We start from the raw sequence: 19141 nt of genomic DNA on the forward strand, positions 1-19141 counted from the left end.
GGATTGGCATTGCTTCATTATGGTATCAGCCTACATCAGTATATACTCACTATAAAATGACTCACACTGTGTATTCGTACATAGAGGACCGGTATTTCTCGCCAAACACTTCCGATAATGGGTAAAACTGCCATACACCTATCCTTCTAGCAAAAGTAAGGGAAAAAAAAAAATTAAATGTTGATTGGCAATTTATCCAGTAGGTTCTCTCTCCGCTTGCCATTCCATAAATGTCCATTTTGAGACTGTATAAGCTACTAAGTAAGTACTAGGCAAGGAGAGAGGCGCTCTCAACATAAGCATCCGATGCCACAAGTACCTTTTTAAGGCGTTCCCCGCCGCTCTCACCAACAATAGGTTTGATACAAACTAGTTGATCCTCAATCCCAGACTGTACCTCGCGGAACATTTTCTCGTTATCAGTCATCCGGTGCGTTATGTTCAGAATTGCTTCTTCTATGAGAGCCGACAAACTCTGAGGATGAAATGGCAGACCGGAAGAGCAAGAAAAGAAATTTGGATTCCTCAACGAAAACCCTTGAAAGACAGGGTTTGTTCCGATAATGGCGGTAGTATCTGGTCTGTCGAGATGGGACGCATGAAATATTGCCGTGATCGGAAGATCTACTTGCCGTGCACCATTGAATGGATCTCGAGAAAAGAATAAATTCAGCACCGGGGGCGGCCCCACAACAGTACTCGCCCACGCAGAAGTTGCAGCAACATAGACTCCTTTCTTTGCATCAATGCCCTTGAAAAATCTTAGTTGAGTCATTTTAGGTAGACCAGGGAAACGCGGCAAGCTGAAAATTGACTTACTTCACGTATGAGAAACTTGTCAACCATCTTCTGGGCATCGGGTGCCGAAACACCGAAAACCGCTTTAGCCCAGCTTTGGCTACGGTCATCGCCAAGTGAAGCCGTTCGTCGGTCTACATCCATGCCAATTCTAAACGCAATCGCCACAGTCTCCGGGGCCAGATCGACTAGCTCATCGATTGTGTGGGAGCAGGCCGCTATGGCAGCTGGTAATTGACCAGCACATGAAGCAACAATTAAGGTCTTTTGTGCAGCCCATACTTCACGTAATTCTGGATCTTTCTCTAATATACTGTACGCGATGTCAGTGAAAATCAGGCAATCATCGACCCATAAATTCTCGCATACGCTATCAGGTAACCTAGCTGAGCTGCACATAAGACTATAGTCCGTAAGACTACGTCTGGTGAAGAGTCCACCGCTAGCCGCTTCGAAGCCTCCTCAAAAGAGTCAAACTTGTATTTGGACCTTTCCGGCTCAGTTAGAGTTTCAATCACGAGCTGAATAGAATGAAAAGCATTCTGCAGAAACTGCTTTGTCCTATCAGATTCTCTAGAGTATTCGAAGAGTTCCTCGAACGGAATGTTCTTCTCAGTCTGGTCACCAAAGTAAAGAATGATGGACTGGTCTCTTGTTGTAGAACCCATTGTAGCAATATTAGGGAGATTGACACTAATGACTACAATGGAACCTGAGAACCTCAGTTATCAATTTAAAATCCGCGAATATATTACTATTCTTCAATTAACTATAACTACGTAATACATTTTGTCTCAAAGGCTAAGGTCAGATGGAAATAAAAGAAAAAGCCAAAAGCGAAAATCTTTTTTAGCAAAATAATTACAAATTCATGAATGAACTCCGTATGGATCTCAATAAGACTAAGAGCGTTAAGGCTAAGGGCGGCCCGTCGGGCCGCCCTCTCCACCCACATATTGTTACCGCACGGTAGCGTACATAACGCGCGTAATATATGTATTGTCATTATAGTAATATAGATTTCTTACAGTACCGGACATTACCGACATTGTATTCAGGACACATTCAGGTAATAGTAAAAGAACGATGAATAATCAGATGAATCCAACGATGGTCAGAAATAATTGAAGCGTCAACTGAATAGCCTGCCTTTGAGTCAGTGCATCACCCTCTGTTTCCAGGTCTCATTGTGCCACTGAGCGAGTTTTGGGTTGTTAAGTACAAGATGGAGGCATCAGAGTTATTCAGTGTGAAAGGCCTCGTAGCTGTTGTTACGGGTGGCGGATCAGGCATGTATTTGATCTCATCTTTTATTGTGATCTAATCACTGATTTTACCTTGTACAGGTATCGGTCGGGCCATGGTGCATGCTTTTTCTGCTAATGGCGCCAAGAGAGTATACATCCTCGGTCGTCGACTAGAAACTCTCCAGGAATGCGCAGCATTCAATCCCAATGTCATAATTCCTATACAGTGTGACATCACATCGAAAACAGATCTTCAGAAAAGCGCCGATATAGTTCAACAAGAAGTCGGTTATCTCAATGTGCTCATCTGCAACTCTGGGACTGGGGGCCCCGAGTCAACCCAGCTTGGACCTACCAGTACCCTCAACGATTTCATCAAGATAAACTGGGAGCATGAAGTCGAGGACTACACGAAGACATTTGAAGTGAACACTGCGGGATATTGGTATACTACTCTCGCTTTTTTGAAACTTCTACATCTTGGAAACGAAAAGAAAAATATCTCGCAAAGAAGCCAGGTAATAGCAACATGCAGCACCCTTGGATTTGGTCGCCTGGCACCAACAGCTCGATTTGCATACGGACAGAGTAAGGCTGCTAGTACACATCTGATGAAGCAGCTGTCAACATCATTGGTGCCTTACGGTATCCGGGCAAATATTCTGGCTCCCGGTCGTAAGGCTTCCCTTCAATTAATATAACGATCCACATTTTCTGACATACATACAGTGTTCATGACTGAAATGACATCTGTGATGACATCAACTTCTTATGATGTCGGTAAATTCGTTCCAGAGGGACGTGCGGGAGAGGATCAAGATATTGCTGGGATGATTCTCTATCTTACGTCCAAAGCCGGAGCATATCTGAATGGAAGTGTTCTGGTCTGTGATGGCGGAAGACTAGGCGTTGTGCCGTCCTCCTATTGAAACGAACTAACAAAGGTTTTGTGGTTCCTCTAAGAAGAAAAGAGAAGCTTTTCGGAAGGTTGAATAGATTTTCTAAATTCAATTAATAGGATACTACTCTCAAACACAAGAACTATTGACAACATCTAACTTATGTGATGGAGGCATAGCACTGAGCTAATAGGTTCAAAAACACGGCTCACTAGAAAAAGTAGTATCATTCCTATAAGAAACAGTATGTCGGCCTCTGAAGAAACGCGAATCGCCCACGAGACCATGACTACAACAAATTATTAAGCAGTCGAGCATTTATCATACCCCTCCAGGAATATCCTTAATCTCAGGATACGGCAGTTGTCGGATAACAGGATCGATGCTTGTATGATAATGTTACGAAGTGTAGTGTCATTATCATTTGAAACAATTTAACGTTTAATGATACCGTGAGAACTGTATTTACAAAAACGACTTCTATAAACATCACTTCATTACAAGTGAGGGGCGTCTCGTGTCCGAAAATGGAATAACTAACTCATTTCTTGTGAGCAAAGTGCCAACGTATTATGTATTAATACCACACATGTAATAAACACGCTCGTAATACCAAGTCTGAAACCAGCACGCTGCTAGTACTATGTTGACGAAACTGAATCCAACATCACTATTAAAGCCAGTTTTTATATCAGAATTAATCAACATAGACTAAACAGATATTGGGTAAGACTCCGGAATACCCCTCACTGCAAATCCTTCTTATCGAAAGATTTATAAGTGCAGAGTTCATCGCCAGCTCAGAAATAGGAACCACAACCAAAAGACCCAGAATAGTCAAGCAGTTCATCTAGCAAAATGTCCACAGAAGCACACGAACCCCCCAAATACGAGTGGCTTATAGTCGCCCCGGATTACGCCGATGTTCTCGAAAAGCGCATGGCAGTTAGACAGTACGTAGTCCCTTCGGAACGATATTGATCGACCATACAAGCTGACATCTCGAAAAGATCACACTTTGAAGGCTTACAGCCAGGTATCAAGTCTGGCTTTTGGCAAATGGGTGGTGAGTTTTCAAATAACTCAAGATCCTATGACATGAGCTAAATTGACGTCTGTAGGTGCTTTCCTCTCTGACGTACCAAAAGAGGGAGAGCCTATGAAGATTATTGGTTCCGCTATGGTAGCTCTCGCGGCAACCAAAGAAGAAGTCGTCGAACGACTGAAGGCCGATGTTTACAATGCAAATGGTGTTTGGGACTTGAGCAAGGTTTGCTAAATCCTCTCCATCTCGAAGAGGCTATGTACTGATAGATACTTGAACTTAGGTCCAAATCTACCCCTTCAAGTGGTTCCGGTAAAAGACACTAGGGCTATACTCCCTCAATTCAGAAATAAGAGATCACGAATGGCAGGGATATTGGACGTACGCATCGAACAATTAGTGTTTAGACTTCAGCCATCCATAAGTTAGTTCTGTGTATTTCCTACCCTTCCTCTGTGTGAGGAAATTACAACACCTTACACAGTTCTCATATCAAACTCCCTGATGAAAACAAAAATTGCTACTTTCGTTGCTTGAGAGCACACATTCATATTTTGGTAACATTCTTTGTTTGATAGTCATGACATGTGTACACATGGCTATAAAAGAGAAAAAGCCCTCAAAGCCCAATTACCATCATGTTAAATATAATCCGAAAGTAGCCGTAAATCTAGAGAGTAACCAATGGCTCAGCATAAAGAATGACAATTTCTTGAATGTTCATCTGCAACGCGGTTTTCTTGAGTGACAGATGAACCTGGTCTTCATCGTCATAGTATTTCATATCTTCGAGGCTTGCAAACTCTGTCTTTGCAACAAAGGTAAACCCATTCGATCGCGAGTCTTCAATCGTTGGGCCAGCTTGGAGAGAGAGGATATAAGGTTTGCCGTCCTTGCTGACTGTTAGTCTACAGTTGCTTTGTTATCATCAGATATCCGGAGAGAACATACTTTCAGAGCTTCGGTGGATAGCTTCTTATAATTCTCGGCAAGCTTAAGTTGGTTTTCCTTCCCGGGTATCTTGAACATTGTCACGCGGAGAATTTTTCCACCCATTTTGACTTTCGTTGGAGATTCCTTGTATGTATGTATTTAGAAAGTGTGCCAGCGTTTGATGATCAATCGCAACTACTACCTAGGTGTATCCCTTATCTTATATCAACCAAGCCCTTGCAACAGAAATTGGTTTAGCGAGGGGCCGCCATCTTCTAAGCCAGAATGCCTAGGCAACCCTGCAAAAACGATATATAATGCGTTAAATTCGCTTGCCAAATGTATTTGGACATTTGATTAAATCCGTACCCACAATCAATGCTCATCGGCAGAATGTATTTCTTGTATTAGTTACTCAGTTACACTAATGTCCTGTGTAAAGGGTTAAATTACGCCTTTCGTCGTTACTAGCGTTTTCAGGCATACATATATCAAACCAGGAAAGCCGTCTTCATTACAAGGTAATTATTTGTACCTGCAGAACATTAGTCCGACATGATTCAGAATCAAAAACGGCCATTACGTCGTGGCGGGGCATATTCGTATAATTTTATTGTGGAGGTGATTTTTAGATTAAAGCTGTTTTGTGACTTATAGTTTCCTACGTAGCGCACGAGGTTTGTGCATACTTCAAGACACTTGTATCTCTCTCAATCCAGCAAGGAAAGCAAGAAAAAAATCTTTTGTTATTCATCAAAACCAATAATTACTCAAGACACAATGGCAGAAATTCCAAAAACAATGAAAGGCGTTGTGATTGAGAAAACTGGCGGTACAGAGGTGCTAGAGTATAGGACTGACCTTGCTGTTCCTACTCCTCAAGAAGGTCAGGTTCTCGTCAAGAACAGCTTTGCTGGTGTTAACTTCATTGACACGTAAGCGATACTTGATACAACCATGTAAAATCATTACTTGTGCTGAATTTTCGCAACAGATACTTCCGAACCGGATTCTACCCTCTTCCTCTCCCCGGCATAATGGGTATGGAAGGAGAGGGTACAATTGTTGCTCTCGGCGGTGGAAACACATATGACCTCAAGGTTGGAGATCGTGTGCTATGGTTTGGTGCCATGGGTGGTTACGGAGAGTACGCTGCCATACCATCATTGAGAGTCCATGTCCTTCCAAAGGAGATCCCAGAGGGTTTCGGCGCGGCTGCCGCTGTGCAAGGTCTTACTGCCTTGACTTTGATCAAAGAAGCGTATCCAGTGAAGAAAGATGAATGGGTTCTTGTCCATGCTGCTGCTGGAGGGTGTGGACTGTGGTTGTGCCAATTTTTGAAGGAGGTTGGTGCCAATGTCATTGGCACCGCGAGCACACCGGAGAAGTTGGAATTGGCCAAGAAGAACGGAGCGCAATACTTGATTAACTACGCCGAGGAAGATGTTGTAGCACAGGTCAAGGCTATAACTGGCGGAGAAGGTGTTGCCGTAGTTTTTGACGGAACTGGAAAGGATCAGTTTGAAAATGACCTGGAAGTTGTTGCGAGAAAAGGAACTGTGGTCAGCTTCGGAAACTCGGTAAGCGGTAGCTCCCTTCATTAAAGAGACAAGTCTGACATGATGCTGATTGCTCGATTCTCGAATATTAGTCTGGGGGTGTTCCGCCTGTCCCAATCTTGAGGCTGATGGCTAAGAACGTGAAATTATTAAGACCGACTCTTCAAAACTATGTCTTCACCCGAGACGAAGTCGAGAACTACGTTGGCCAACTTTTGGACTTCGTTGTTTCAGGGAAGGGCAAGGTTCATATTCACAAGATCTATCCGCTGGAAGATATAGCTACAGTACATACAGACGTCGTTTCGCGCGGCACGACGGGCAAATTGCTCTTGAAGCACTAGGTGGAAATGTGAATTTCCATTATGTCCCTATAAAGACGCTTCCCTATTCAATATTTCATTTCAGATAGTAAATATAGCTTTGATTTGAAATGACTCCTTCTAGATATACCATTATTTGTGCTCTAGGGTCGAAGTAGAAAGGTAACAACAATGATAAAAATGAGATGAAACGCGATAAAACCGAGAAACAATGAGAATAAGAGAAGTTATAAATTTCGATAACACAGGACTCTAATAATCTATTTTCCTTGACGCCTAGAATGCTCTCGTTGTCTCCATATCAAACTCGACTTCTTTCATGCCTGTCTCTGGGACCTTAGAAGACTTCGTAGCCATCGTCTTTCTATCACGCTGAATATTGACGAAACGTTTGAAATAAGTGCCAATTTCTGGGCCCTCTTCCAATTGTGCTGAGAATCCAACAATACCATCGGGTCGCAAGATCACTATTCCACCAGCAGCCGGAGAGAAACCATACTTAGTTGCTGCCAAGTTTGTGTCGTAGAATGTGAGGCCGAAGGGTTTTACTCCAAGATACTCGTCCGCTGATGGAGCGTCCCCAGGTATAATAGTTATGAAATCGATCATATCCGGAAAATCTCTAGTAAAAGATTCATTACCGTCCAGGTAATGCCGAAGCTTCCGTAAGCCACGAACAGTTAACGCGGAATTTCCAGAAAACACTAGCGCGTAAAACTTCCCGACGTTCTTTGTGATTTGATACAAGCGAACTGGTGTACGGGTACCAGGTCGAGCAAGCAATAGATCAGGGCCCCTATGGCCTGATGGTACACGACCCACATGCGAGTGTTTATTCAAGATGCTTGGCTTGTAGTGTATTGCCAGTCCAATGCTGAAGCGATTGATAGAATCCAGGAAAGTTTGTAACAGTTCGTTGGGATTCGTATCAGGACCACCCATCCCCTCGGGAATCCTGCCAGTGATGAGAGCAGAAACAGTTTTATCGTTGTCTATAACCCTCTGTGCCTCTGGTTTTCGCTCTACCTCGTATGTGTCCAAGATTGAATCATCATACCAGCCTTTAAGAACACCACCAAGTTTCCAAGAAAGGTTGACTGCGTCATGCACTCCCGTGTTCATGCCCTGACCTGTACCGGAAGAGTGACAATGGCATGCATCTCCAACTAAGATGACCCTCCGGTGTGCTCTGAATGTCTCGGCTACCCTGTGACTGACACTACTCTAGCATTAGCCAAAATTTCACAGCCTGACAAGATAAGAGTGACAGCACCTGTAAAGTGTCCACCAGTCAACGTGCTCAAATTCAAGCTTAAACGGAGCGACTGCCTTTTTGGCTTCTTCTTTGGCCTGTTCTTCGGTAAGATCAGTCCCATACTTTTCAAACAGCTTCTGTGGCAAAGCGAATCCAATTCGTGTCCGTCCATGATCGAGGGCCATCCAGAGAACATTTCCATGCGCCTGTGATTCAATGGATAAAAGGCCAGAGCGGTGGTCTGGCATATCTGTCTTTATGACTGCATCTATGCGAAACCATTTCATTCCAGTGCTGTCTCCGACAAATGGTATATCGGCCAGCTTTCGAACAGTCGAACGGGTTCCGTCGGCACCAAGAATATACTTGCTGCAACATGCGGTTAGTATATGTAACTCAAGCAATAATGTTGTGTTAGATAAAGTTGTCTTGAGAAAAACTTACAATGATATTTGCCGCTGTGACCCATCAGATATACCCTTGACTGTTGCCGTCCCAGCATAATCATCGAAGTCGGGATCTTCGACATCCAACAGAAAATTAACAAGTTCAGTACCTTCGTAGAATTTCCCGCCTTGATTTTCGAAAGATTCCTGAACAGTCTCTTCCACATATTTTTGACGAATATTGAGCACAAAGTCGGCATAAGTATCGTGCATCTGGTTCAATAGCATATTGTAGCCTCCTGGGCCGGATCTTTTACCATTTTTGTAGTTCACATAGTGACGGCTCACATAGCCAATCTGTACAAGTGGTTCCAAAACATCCAACTGATCGAACATCTCAGACGTTCGTGGATATACAGTGGCTGCTCGGCCATACTTGGCCTGTTTTGTTTTATGGCTCTTGTCTACTGAAGTGAGCTACATATCCGAACGAAGATGCTGTCTTACAACTCACCAATGACAACAGTGGAAATCCCCATTCTAACAAGGGCCAAACCTGTCAGCAGCCCAACAGGGCCTCCGCCACATATCAGAACATCCGTATATTCTGCCATTGCGTCGAGTAGATGATCCTGAACACCCTTGAAAGCTACAATAGGGCTTGACTTTTCGGCACGAATTCTCTTTTTTTTTTCAGTTGCAGGACAGCGTTGCAGTAAGCACAAAATAAATTCCTCTCGGAAAATCCCCGCTAGCTCCGTCTTATATGCATGCTGCACAGCTTGCAGCGATCATTAGCATATGACGAAACGGCAGGCCTAAAGACATCCCGGGACTAAAAATCAATTTACAGCAAAGTTCAGCAACGGTGTTGGAAATACAAAAGAGTTCAGCCTTGCGCCTCTAGAGGGCCTTGAGGAATCGAGCCCCTGTCCTTCGTACTACGTATACAAGCAGACCCTCTGGAGATTCCTTCTCGCAGCCAAAGTGAAACTTATGGAAAATAGCTTGCCCCTCAACGAATTGGCTCATATCCTTGACTAAAGCAGAAGAAAGCGAGCCCCACTACTCTGTACAGCTTACATTCTTCAGCCGATATCTGCCTATCAATGAATGATACTTGAAGAATTATCACTGGGATTGTGATCCTTTCAAACCCATTGAGGAACTGGACAAGGGGGGCTGAACAGCTTGTATTGGGTAATACCATTGATCGAGTTCGTCATGTTATGTAACAGGGTAAGTAGTATGTGCCACGTTATAATACTCTGGTCCCTTTGAATACAAGGTACGATACCTGTATCGTATGAAATCACTTCAACAATTGGAATTAGCTTGTTTAGGACAAGAGTGGTTGAACTACTACTTTCGGCCTAGTCCCTCTATAACCCTAAGTTAACCTTAATCCATCGCAGAACTGCACATGAGGTCTCTATTGTTGTGAGTATCATTCAGCCCCAGCCCTAAAACCTAGAATGGGCAGTTAATCCCCTGAAAAACTCGTTCTGGAAAATTCCAGCGACGCCCTAATTCCACGCCCTACTCCACGCCCTAATCCAGCAACGCCCTTATCTAGCTAGGGCTTCATCCATTTCAGAGTGAGGAAACCTTGGTCTTAACTGACACCTTTATCATGGCTTTGAGAAGTTTTGCATCAAGTCAGCCATACTCCAACTACCATCGAAAAGGCAAGAAGAGGATTCATTCTTCATGGTAGTTGATTCTCATTCTCGCTTTCAACAGCATCCATTCGTTTTCTCTCCGTGTTCGTAAATAACTACAATCTTTAACAAATCGAGGCCCCCCTCAACCCGACAAGGTGGGCATTGCGCAATGGCCAAATCACTCGAGGATGTGAACACCACGACACGGGCCGTCGGAGGCATGGAAAGTACAGAACAGATGCTGGAGGTTGATGACATACCATCTTCAATTTCCTCACAAGACCCTCCAAATGGAGGACTTAGAGCATGGCTCCATGTTGTTGCCAGCTTCTGTATCTACTTCAACAGTTATGGTGCGTTGGCGTCTATGCTACTGAGACTTAGCGACAAGAATCAGGAAATGAGAATCTGAATTTCAAAGGCTAAATATTCCTATTCGCTTCGCAGGTATTAGTAACAGCTATGGTATTTTCCAAACTTATTACACAGAGCATCTAGGGTTTGCTGCACCAAAAGCGGCAGCCATCGGATCTGTACAGAGTTTTCTAATGTTTTTCGGCGCTTTCGTGGCCGGACCACTGTACGACGCTGGCTACTATCGTTATGTCCTTGTCACAGGATCCATACTCATAACTTTCGGTACATTTATGCAAAGCATCAGCACACAATTGTGGCACTTCGTTCTCTCACAATCAATATGCATTGGCTTGGGAGGCGGTATCATATCCATGCTGGGCACATCAATGCTCTCAACATACTTCACTTCCAAGTTACCTATCGCAAGTGGCATAGGCACCACAGGAAGTGGTATTGCTGGGTGAGTACTCTTTGTATTGCTGAATGTTTGATAACACCATCCACTCATGAAGCCTCCTTTATTGCAGTATTTTACTTCCCGTACTTTTCAACAACCTTCAGCCCAGAATCGGCTACGGCTGGACTGTTCGTGTCTTCGGATTCATGAGTCTAGCGACTCTTTTGGTCCCAGTACTCGTGATGAGGGCTCGTGTCGTCGCTGAGAAAAATCGCACGATAATCGACACGTCCGTCTTCCAAGATCACCCTTTTTTGATATTCGTTACAGGAAATGTAATACTCATTCTCGGTGCCTATATTCCCTTCAACTATGTTGAATCATATGCGGTTGACGAGGAGATCACCAACACAAATATCGCCTTCTATATCCTTGCAATGATGAACTTCTCGAGCCTTGCCGGCAAAGTGCTTCCAATGCTGTTAGCCCCTCGCATCGGGCCTTTTAACCTGCTTCTATTCTTTGGAGTGGCAACTGGTGCTTCATCACTAGCGTTGCTTGGTGCCAAAAGCCTGGCAACCGTTATTGTAGTGTCTGTGATCTACGCGTTCTTGTGCGGTGCATTTTTTGCCCTACAACCAGTTGTAGTAATTGGTCTTTGTCCCGACCCTGGCTTGATCGGGAAACGAATAGGTATGGCATTTGTCGGTCTTTCCTTGGGGTTACTGGCAACATCTCCTATTGCTGGAGCATTCCAAGATTCAGTGGGATTCAATGGCGTCTGGTTGTGGGCAGGTCTTACGGCTGAAGTGGGCGCTTGTATCATGATATTCGCTCGTGGCAAAAAGGCCGGTTGGGCTTTACAGACCAAGATATAGAGGGCCATGATCGGTACCCTGGCAAGCATAATTACGTTGCCTGTTGTTCCATTGCTTGGCATATAGAACATTCTGTTGTTTGTATTGCACATTTCATTGATGGATTATACCGAAAATAGCATATTTAGTAGAACAAAATATAATTAGTGGCGGTCTTTAAGCACTAACTACGTGGTAAAACACATATGCACCTAGTAGCATATAAATTCCGTAAACAGTGTGGGAAATCAAATATTTTGGGCTTGATATTTTCTTAGCACCACTTTCAGTCATATAATAAATCATTCAGTAACTGTTACAACTCTATTGTGGAACAAATGATACTAATCTAATAATCAATTTTGAGCCTGGGCACTATACTGCTTTGCATCTACAGCATGCACAGGGTACGTCCATCCGAATGCATCCTTGATCTTTCCCGACTGGATACCCTTCAAGGTGGCTAAAAGCGTCGAGCATACTGGACCAGGCTCTTCCGAGGAATCATTGATGTAGGAAACCGTCTCAGAGGTAGAGGGGCGGGTTATGGAACGAATCGGCAGCAGAGCAGCAGCAGTACCGGCGGCCAACACCTCAGAGAAAGATCCGACCTCTTCGTACTTGATCTTGAGAATGTACATCATGAGCAAAGTTACCATCGAACAAATATGATATTGATGACTTACAGGGCGCACTTCAATGTTCCAACCAAGGCTCTTACCAATACCCAAACACGAGTCCACGGTTATGCTGTCAATGATGTTCTTGCTGTTAGTGAGGACAAGGGTTATGTTGTCTTCTTTGTCCTTTTTCACACCAATGAAGCCGCTACTCGAGAACTCATCAATTTCAGACTCCGTCTTTGCATCCAAGTGCAGAGTAATGCCATAACCCTGCTCAGCTGCCTGCTTTTGCCACCTCATTACTGGAGCGTAGTTGCCTCCAACCTTGGCCGACCCTGTTCCTTTGGGGGCAGCCCGGTGATACTCTTCAATGACAAGTGCCTTGACTGGATGAGCACCATGATATGTGCCTACTGGATTCACATATACACAAAGGGTAAACTCGGCAGGAGGTTGGGACCTTAGCTCAGCACCAGACCCAAAAATGAGGGGGCGAATGTACATTGCAGCGCCAGTCTCATGTGGCGGAACATATTCTGCATTCAAGGCAACCGCAGCATGCACACATTCCACAAGTAGTTCCTCGGGAACCGGTGGAATCGAGATAAAGGAAGCAGAGTGGACAAATCGAGCAGCATTCTTTCTAGGACGGAAAATCAGGATCTGATTGTCCGCCGTTCGCAACGCTTTCAAGCCTTCATAGGCTTGTTGACCGTAGTTGAGAGCCGGTGCCAGGCCATGCAGGCGTATGTAGGGATCCGCCACGAAAGTGGGAGAGCCCCAGGAGCCAGTTTTGCTGCTCCATTTGGCTTCAATATGCCCGTTCACTATGATCAAACTCAGCCAAGATATTCTCCATTTGAAATCCACTTGGAATCAGACAATGCGCACCTTCGGTAATGGTGAATCCAAGGCTCTTCCAATCAACAGAGTCGGAAGGTGCTGGTGGAAATTCCATTGCGACGTGGAGCTGCCCTTTCTGTGGAAATGTATTCTTACACCTTAAAAGTAGAAGTATAAGATATTGATTCCACTGCACGTCTATCACTCCTACAGGTCAAAAGTTGCATGTACTCCGCTTGGAGAAAATCTGGCACTGGACCTGGACAACACCATCATTTTAATCTCCATCTGCATACATATTGTTGGGGGCTTACCGTCACAAGCGATATTTTTATCAGAGATTTAGTTCTGATCTCAGCTCATCCCAGTGTATCTTCATCTGCATGCCCTTGGACCTTTCCCACCCACTCGAGCAATGCTTTCTAGATTTAGTTCTGAGCTGAAACCATCACCCCTCTTTCTTCGATCGCAAGCTTTTGTACCTTACCTAATCAATCAAGTGGCTGGAAAGACCGAAGATGTTACGAATTGTAATACCGCTGTATTACAGTAGCGGTTTTCGAGCATCATTACAGCTACGTTTTCTATTACAATACATGAAAATAAGGTATCGTACATCGGACAGGTACAGGATACCTCGTATATTTAACGTAACTTCCTGCAGCTCCGACATATCACTTGCATGGAGTGCGAAAAGTGGATCAGGTGTACGATATCAAGGCTGCTGAGAGCAAATTTCTAGTAGGAGAAACACTCGCTGTTGTCGGACCGCCCCGGTAGGCCTTTCTCTGCTTCATGCTCGGGCGATTATCAATTAGTGCCATCAAATGGATACGCACGTAATGTCAATCGGACATTGAAGCCCCGCCAATGCTCAATTGATGACAGTCGTTTCAGTCTAGACAAATTTTTACAATATCGGTTGCAGCTGCACATGTCATTCAACATAGACTTGATTAATAAGGGTTTCAGTAGACTGCTTCCTGGCTAAAGCAATTGCCTATTCAGATGTAATAATATATGATCATTCTCTTAGCATTGAACTGCGAGGGTTCTCTCAGATTGATTCGTTAAGCACATTGAGGCCTCAATTCTTGGACTTTGAAAGATAGTATCCTGGCTGTAGATTGCCATGGCAGCCACGGACAACACAAACGGCACTACTGCCGTAGATGCTTATTCAATTGTCGACGAAACTGCCAAGGTCTTTCGCAACAGTATTCTAGAAAACCCTCTGGTCAAACAACACCTGGTTGAGGGGTTGGAGAAATATGCAGCTTCCATCTCTTTTACAGGATCTCCAAAGCCAGCTCTGCCAGTGAACTGGAGATTTGCGGAGAGTGTTGCATCTTTGAAGGCTTTGGAGGGAACATATGTAAATGCCATCTTAGACAAGGTCTATGGCGTGCCACCACAAAAAGCAGTGATCAATACGTTAGTATTTATACCAAATGCTCCCATAGTCATATGGGTTCTACGGCCAAGAGCTGACATGGATACAGAGATCATGCATTGTTATTCATCATGTCACTTATGGTGTGGTCGCTAGAACCAGAGGGACGCAATGTGACATTTGCCGATACGCGAACTGATCCTGCTGGAAAGGCACTATACAATAGTCTTTTCGCAGATTATGATGTGCATGGCTCTCTTTCTGGCGCATATCGCTGTTGTACGTCAAATATTTACAAGACAAAAGACGACAAATTCTATCATCTTCATGGATCGATGAATCCAGATGTGATTCTGGATATGCTGAGCCTTCCTCGTGTGCCCGAGGGAGAAGACACATTTGAGAGACATCTACCTACTTTCATCGACAAGATTGCTCAATATGGAAGCACCGAGTTGGATCATGTGTCCAACGTAGTCTACAAGCAGGCAGGTGCTATTAGCTATCCCAAAGAAGACTATGCGCAAACCGAACAGGGAAAGGCAAATGCTCATGTTGGGCTCTGGGAGACATGGAAAGCAAACGAACACCAGGCGCCATCTTGGTGGACTCATGATTCTGATCCATCTCGCCCGCTTGCAGGAGTCAAGGTCCTTGATGCCACGAGAATCATTGCTGCTCCAATCACATCTCGCGGACTGGCTGAATTAGGTGCCAGTGTGTTGCGCATAACGTCTCCTTCGGTCCCTGATGCGACTCTTTACCACCCAGAGCTGAACTGGGGAAAGTGGAACGCATCCTTGGACTTCAAGAAGCCGGAGGACAGAGAGACCATGAAACAGTTGATCATGGAATGTGACGTTTTTATCTCAGGCTATCGGCCTGGCGCACTGGCAAAATGGGGATTCGACGCCGATGATGTTCTGGAAATGACGAAGGGGCGTGAGAAAGGAATCATTGTTGTTCGCTTGAACGCGTACGGCTGGAATGGGCCTTTGCAACATCGCAGTGGATGGCAACAGATATCTGATGCGGTAAGCTGTCCACCTTCCCTGTATTTGATCAAGTAAGTCTTACTAACGGGTTAAATTACCAAGCATTGCGGTATCTCATATGAGTTTGGGCGTGCCATGGGCCATGACGAGCCCGTGACCCCAGTGTTTCCCAATACAGATTTCTGGTAAATACTCATCTATTTTTTTATGATATCATTCTAAGACTAACCTTGAATCTAGCGCTGGCGTTTCCGGTATTTGCAGTGTTATGGATGCTCTCATTCGGCGAGGCGAACAGGGCGGCTCGTATAAAGTGAATGTAAGATATGCAAGCTGAGTCTTCTTTTTTTTTTTTTTTTCGCAGACTAACCTCTCTATAGCTCGCCCTGGACTACTACGCCAATTGGCTTGTACGAAGTGTTGGGACATATCCTGAACCTGTATGGAATGAGGTATGGCAGAAACATGGAGCCCCAGTATTCCGGCACTATGACCACATGTTGGTGATGTTGTTCAAGGTCATGGGCATGCTTAAGAAGAGCTCACCGGAATTGTTTGATGACTCTCATTTTGAGATACGTCATCCTTCTCACCTTGGCATATCTTACCGTGCTGTGAAGCCAGTCTTGCAGTTCCCAGATGGACTTGTGAAGCCAGGGTTTACAGTAGGTACTAGAGGCAACGGGGTAGATAAAGCTCGTTGGCCCGAGGACCTGAAGACTGAGGTGATTACATAGAGATTTCCCCAGTGCTTGCCGCTCTCAATTTTGCAAGGTAGTTAGTTATACAGTGCAATCTATTTCCGAGATAGTAAAGACAAAAAAAATATTAGCAATTTTATTCCTTCTATATTATTATGACTTGCTTCATTTTCCCTGTGGCTCTCTTCTGAATCCTTAAACAGTAACAGCCAGTATGCATTAGAAAAGTTTCAGTCCATGTAACTTTCGTCTCTCGGCACAAAAGCCTGCTTTCAGAGCTCAATCTATCTGCCATTCGATGAGCTTAATGTGGCTAGGAGCCCATGCGGGCATGGGTTTGGGAATCTGCTTGATCGTTGCCTTTCGTTTTCTAGACGGATGAAACTGCTATACGATACAAGTGTGTTATACCATATGCACAACGTCGACTATGAGATACCGGGGCATGGTTTTAAGGCATACGTTGTAATAATGGGACCGACATCAAGATCAAACAAGAGGTAGTCTTAGTGTGTATATATGTGGTATCTTCCAAAAACTAAGTACAATACAGAAACAACGAAGAAGCGGCCATTGCAAATGAAACTGGTTTCCAGAAAAAGTCGGAAGCTGAGGGGTAACCGTAAGAAAAATAAGAAAACTTTAAGACGCCAAGACTCCGTCATCAATTATGCGCTTATCCATGGTGTAGCAAATCAGACAACATTCTCAGAAGCCTCGCCTTCGGCGATGACTGGGATACTCAGGCCTCTTTCCGGGCTTTGTAGGATGAGTTGCTCATGCTTTCGGGCTCGAAGGAAATCGCTAACGGATCGAATCAAAATAAACCAGCCGACAATCATCAAAATATAAGATATCCATTCACTTGTTGTAATAGCGGAGATGGCGTTGCCTCCGTGACCTGAGCCACCACCTGCGCCACTACCATCAATAGCGTTCGGGTCGAAAGTGTGGCTATTAGGATCCGGTGGAGCTGTATATGAGTCTGTGTCACCGTCGGGTCGTGAGATGCCGCTTCCTTTCATATAAAAGCCATATTGAACAAGAGTGAGACCGAGACCGGCCTTACTGCCGTTTTTGGCCGCGTGGGTCGTGTGAAGGAGGTAAGTGAGGAGGAAGCCGACGAGCTGGAATGACATCGAGATCATGCCGTTCCATGCAAATGAGAATACCGAGCCAACCGGCAGGCCGTCCACGTACACTTCGTCGGTGGACATGCCTGGGGCCATTATAGTAGTTTCCCAGTAGGGAGGCGTAGCATCAGCAGCGGCTTGTTCATATGACTAGAAGGGTCAGTAATCGATCGACTGCTGTTTCTAAACTCTACAAAATAAAAGACAACATACTGGAGGTAGATCTTCTTCTTGTTTCTCGGCCCTTTCGGGTTTGGCATTCAGATTGGCAAAAACGCCATCATTTGACGAGCCCGTGCCTACCACTCGCGAATTTACCGGTGTAGTGAAAGTGGGTAGTATAGTACCTCGTCTCTGTGTTGATGAAGGTTGAGCGCTCGTCGAGGTTGACTCTGCTGCTGTGATAATGGGCGTCGTGGGGGTTGTACTAGGGTCTCCTCTCATCAATCGCTGTCTATCGTCGACTTCGCTCTCATCATTTGAGTCGTTCCCATCGTCAAACGCATCCTCTAAGGCATTATCAGGACTATCTCGCATGGGATCTTCGTGAAGCAAGCGACGCGATGAAGGTGACGATGATCGAGAGTGGAAAGAAGGCGGAGGCGAGGCGGGAATCGGTGCGGTCAGGTTGGGAAAGACTTCGAGTCGACTATCATCGTCGTCATCACGGGTATTTACCTATAAAATAATTCGGAATCAGTCAGTATGCGTTTATGAGTACAGGGACAACGTCGACGAGGGACGACTCCTCTTACCCGTTGATATGACTGTGAGGTCATGATAAGCGGATAGACCGGACGGATGTGAATAAGTGAGCAACAAAAGAAAATCGACAACGACAACGGCGAGAATGAAACGAATCAATGCAGGAGGACAAAGGGAAAGAAGAGGAAATGATTGGAGGAGATGGCGAGACAGAGAGGGTGATGGGGTTTGGATGGATGGATGGAAGGTGAGGTTGAGGCGATCGATGATGGCGACTGGTGAGTGGCGGAGCAAGCCTTAGCAAGGGCGATTTGGCAGCCTGATCGACACCTGATGGATCAGGCAGGAAATATTTTCGGCTTGTCATCCACTCCATGTTAACTAAGTTAACCAGCTAGCTAGACTAACTACTCCATGAACAATCATCTTCAAGTCGAGCTACGACTTATGCTCACCATCCATACCATCCACACATTTCTCCCGCAGACCCTTTCCAACCACAGCAATTGAATCGCGTGTCTGCGAAATGTCCAGATCACCAGTAAGTGTCCATCCGCATGACTTCTGACAGCTGCACCGCAATCATGACCTGCGTCCAACACTCAACTAACATACACCAGCAAACAATCTCTATGCGCCTAGCGCACCTCATCAAAGCCTGGCCCACCGACCCCGTGCGACCAGCCTCAGTCTCCGTGCAAACATATCTCCAAAGCCGCCTCCCCAAGACCGAGTCCGAGACTCCCCAGATCTCCCAATCGTCGGTGATTGCGCTCACAAACCTCCTCAACGATCAATATAGCAAACAATATCCTTTACCGCAGAAATTGCGGTATCCCGCTAGCAATCCGACACATTACGATGATGTGGTAAGGGAGTTTGAGGAGGCGCCGAATCGGACGTGGTTGGGGAGGATAAAGAAGAGATTGGGGGGTATGTTACGGTTGAAATAGACAAGGCCAGAAAGGGGGTAATTGTTGCAACGGTTTTATCTCTACTCTTTGTTTGAGATTGTCAAGGGAAAACTT

The 19141-nt window shown here is 45.0% G+C and overlaps 11 protein-coding genes across 11 annotated transcripts; 6 read left to right on the forward strand and 5 right to left on the reverse strand.

The window, feature by feature from the left end:
• Nucleotides 1-268: 268 nt before the first annotated feature.
• EYB26_004063 (uncharacterized protein) lies at nt 269-1466 on the reverse strand (the record flags this gene model as incomplete). Its single annotated transcript, XM_054263357.1, has 3 exons — nt 269-751; nt 820-1111; nt 1168-1466. 3 exons carry the CDS (start codon nt 1464-1466, stop codon nt 269-271), a joined length of 1074 nt encoding a protein of 357 aa, XP_054119332.1.
• Nucleotides 1467-2023: 557 nt separating this feature from the next.
• On the forward strand, nt 2024-2974 carry EYB26_004064 (uncharacterized protein; the record flags this gene model as incomplete). Its single annotated transcript, XM_054263358.1, has 3 exons — nt 2024-2087; nt 2145-2720; nt 2775-2974. The coding sequence occupies 3 exons, from the start codon at nt 2024-2026 to the stop codon at nt 2972-2974; spliced, it is 840 nt and encodes a 279-aa protein (XP_054119333.1).
• An 828-nt stretch (nt 2975-3802) lies between these two features.
• Nucleotides 3803-4305, forward strand: EYB26_004065 (uncharacterized protein; the record flags this gene model as incomplete). Its single annotated transcript, XM_054263359.1, has 4 exons — nt 3803-3897; nt 3955-4010; nt 4066-4214; nt 4273-4305. The coding sequence occupies 4 exons, from the start codon at nt 3803-3805 to the stop codon at nt 4303-4305; spliced, it is 333 nt and encodes a 110-aa protein (XP_054119334.1).
• A 354-nt stretch (nt 4306-4659) lies between these two features.
• EYB26_004066 (uncharacterized protein) lies at nt 4660-5045 on the reverse strand (the record flags this gene model as incomplete). The annotated part of the gene is made up of 2 exons (XM_054263360.1): nt 4660-4881; nt 4941-5045. The coding sequence occupies 2 exons, from the start codon at nt 5043-5045 to the stop codon at nt 4660-4662; spliced, it is 327 nt and encodes a 108-aa protein (XP_054119335.1).
• A 657-nt stretch (nt 5046-5702) lies between these two features.
• EYB26_004067 (uncharacterized protein) lies at nt 5703-6825 on the forward strand (the record flags this gene model as incomplete). Its single annotated transcript, XM_054263361.1, has 3 exons — nt 5703-5857; nt 5917-6502; nt 6574-6825. The coding sequence occupies 3 exons, from the start codon at nt 5703-5705 to the stop codon at nt 6823-6825; spliced, it is 993 nt and encodes a 330-aa protein (XP_054119336.1).
• A 255-nt stretch (nt 6826-7080) lies between these two features.
• Nucleotides 7081-9059, reverse strand: EYB26_004068 (uncharacterized protein; the record flags this gene model as incomplete). Its single annotated transcript, XM_054263362.1, has 4 exons — nt 7081-8023; nt 8078-8428; nt 8504-8909; nt 8960-9059. 4 exons carry the CDS (start codon nt 9057-9059, stop codon nt 7081-7083), a joined length of 1800 nt encoding a protein of 599 aa, XP_054119337.1.
• Nucleotides 9060-10278: 1219 nt separating this feature from the next.
• Nucleotides 10279-11741, forward strand: EYB26_004069 (uncharacterized protein; the record flags this gene model as incomplete). The annotated part of the gene is made up of 3 exons (XM_054263363.1): nt 10279-10462; nt 10557-10926; nt 10994-11741. The coding sequence occupies 3 exons, from the start codon at nt 10279-10281 to the stop codon at nt 11739-11741; spliced, it is 1302 nt and encodes a 433-aa protein (XP_054119338.1).
• A 335-nt stretch (nt 11742-12076) lies between these two features.
• EYB26_004070 (uncharacterized protein) lies at nt 12077-13301 on the reverse strand (the record flags this gene model as incomplete). Its single annotated transcript, XM_054263364.1, has 3 exons — nt 12077-12346; nt 12407-13170; nt 13235-13301. The coding sequence occupies 3 exons, from the start codon at nt 13299-13301 to the stop codon at nt 12077-12079; spliced, it is 1101 nt and encodes a 366-aa protein (XP_054119339.1).
• A 1017-nt stretch (nt 13302-14318) lies between these two features.
• On the forward strand, nt 14319-16311 carry EYB26_004071 (uncharacterized protein; the record flags this gene model as incomplete). The annotated part of the gene is made up of 5 exons (XM_054263365.1): nt 14319-14620; nt 14689-15613; nt 15677-15759; nt 15815-15893; nt 15955-16311. 5 exons carry the CDS (start codon nt 14319-14321, stop codon nt 16309-16311), a joined length of 1746 nt encoding a protein of 581 aa, XP_054119340.1.
• Nucleotides 16312-16970: 659 nt separating this feature from the next.
• On the reverse strand, nt 16971-18187 carry EYB26_004072 (uncharacterized protein; the record flags this gene model as incomplete). Its single annotated transcript, XM_054263366.1, has 3 exons — nt 16971-17558; nt 17622-18086; nt 18164-18187. 3 exons carry the CDS (start codon nt 18185-18187, stop codon nt 16971-16973), a joined length of 1077 nt encoding a protein of 358 aa, XP_054119341.1.
• A 452-nt stretch (nt 18188-18639) lies between these two features.
• Nucleotides 18640-19066, forward strand: EYB26_004073 (uncharacterized protein; the record flags this gene model as incomplete). The annotated part of the gene is made up of 2 exons (XM_054263367.1): nt 18640-18654; nt 18734-19066. 2 exons carry the CDS (start codon nt 18640-18642, stop codon nt 19064-19066), a joined length of 348 nt encoding a protein of 115 aa, XP_054119342.1.
• Nucleotides 19067-19141: the final 75 nt, after the last annotated feature.

Source organism: Talaromyces marneffei, chromosome 3 (assembly GCF_009556855.1).
Source record: "Talaromyces marneffei chromosome 3, complete sequence".
Classification (NCBI taxonomy): Eukaryota; Fungi; Ascomycota; class Eurotiomycetes; order Eurotiales; family Trichocomaceae; genus Talaromyces; species Talaromyces marneffei.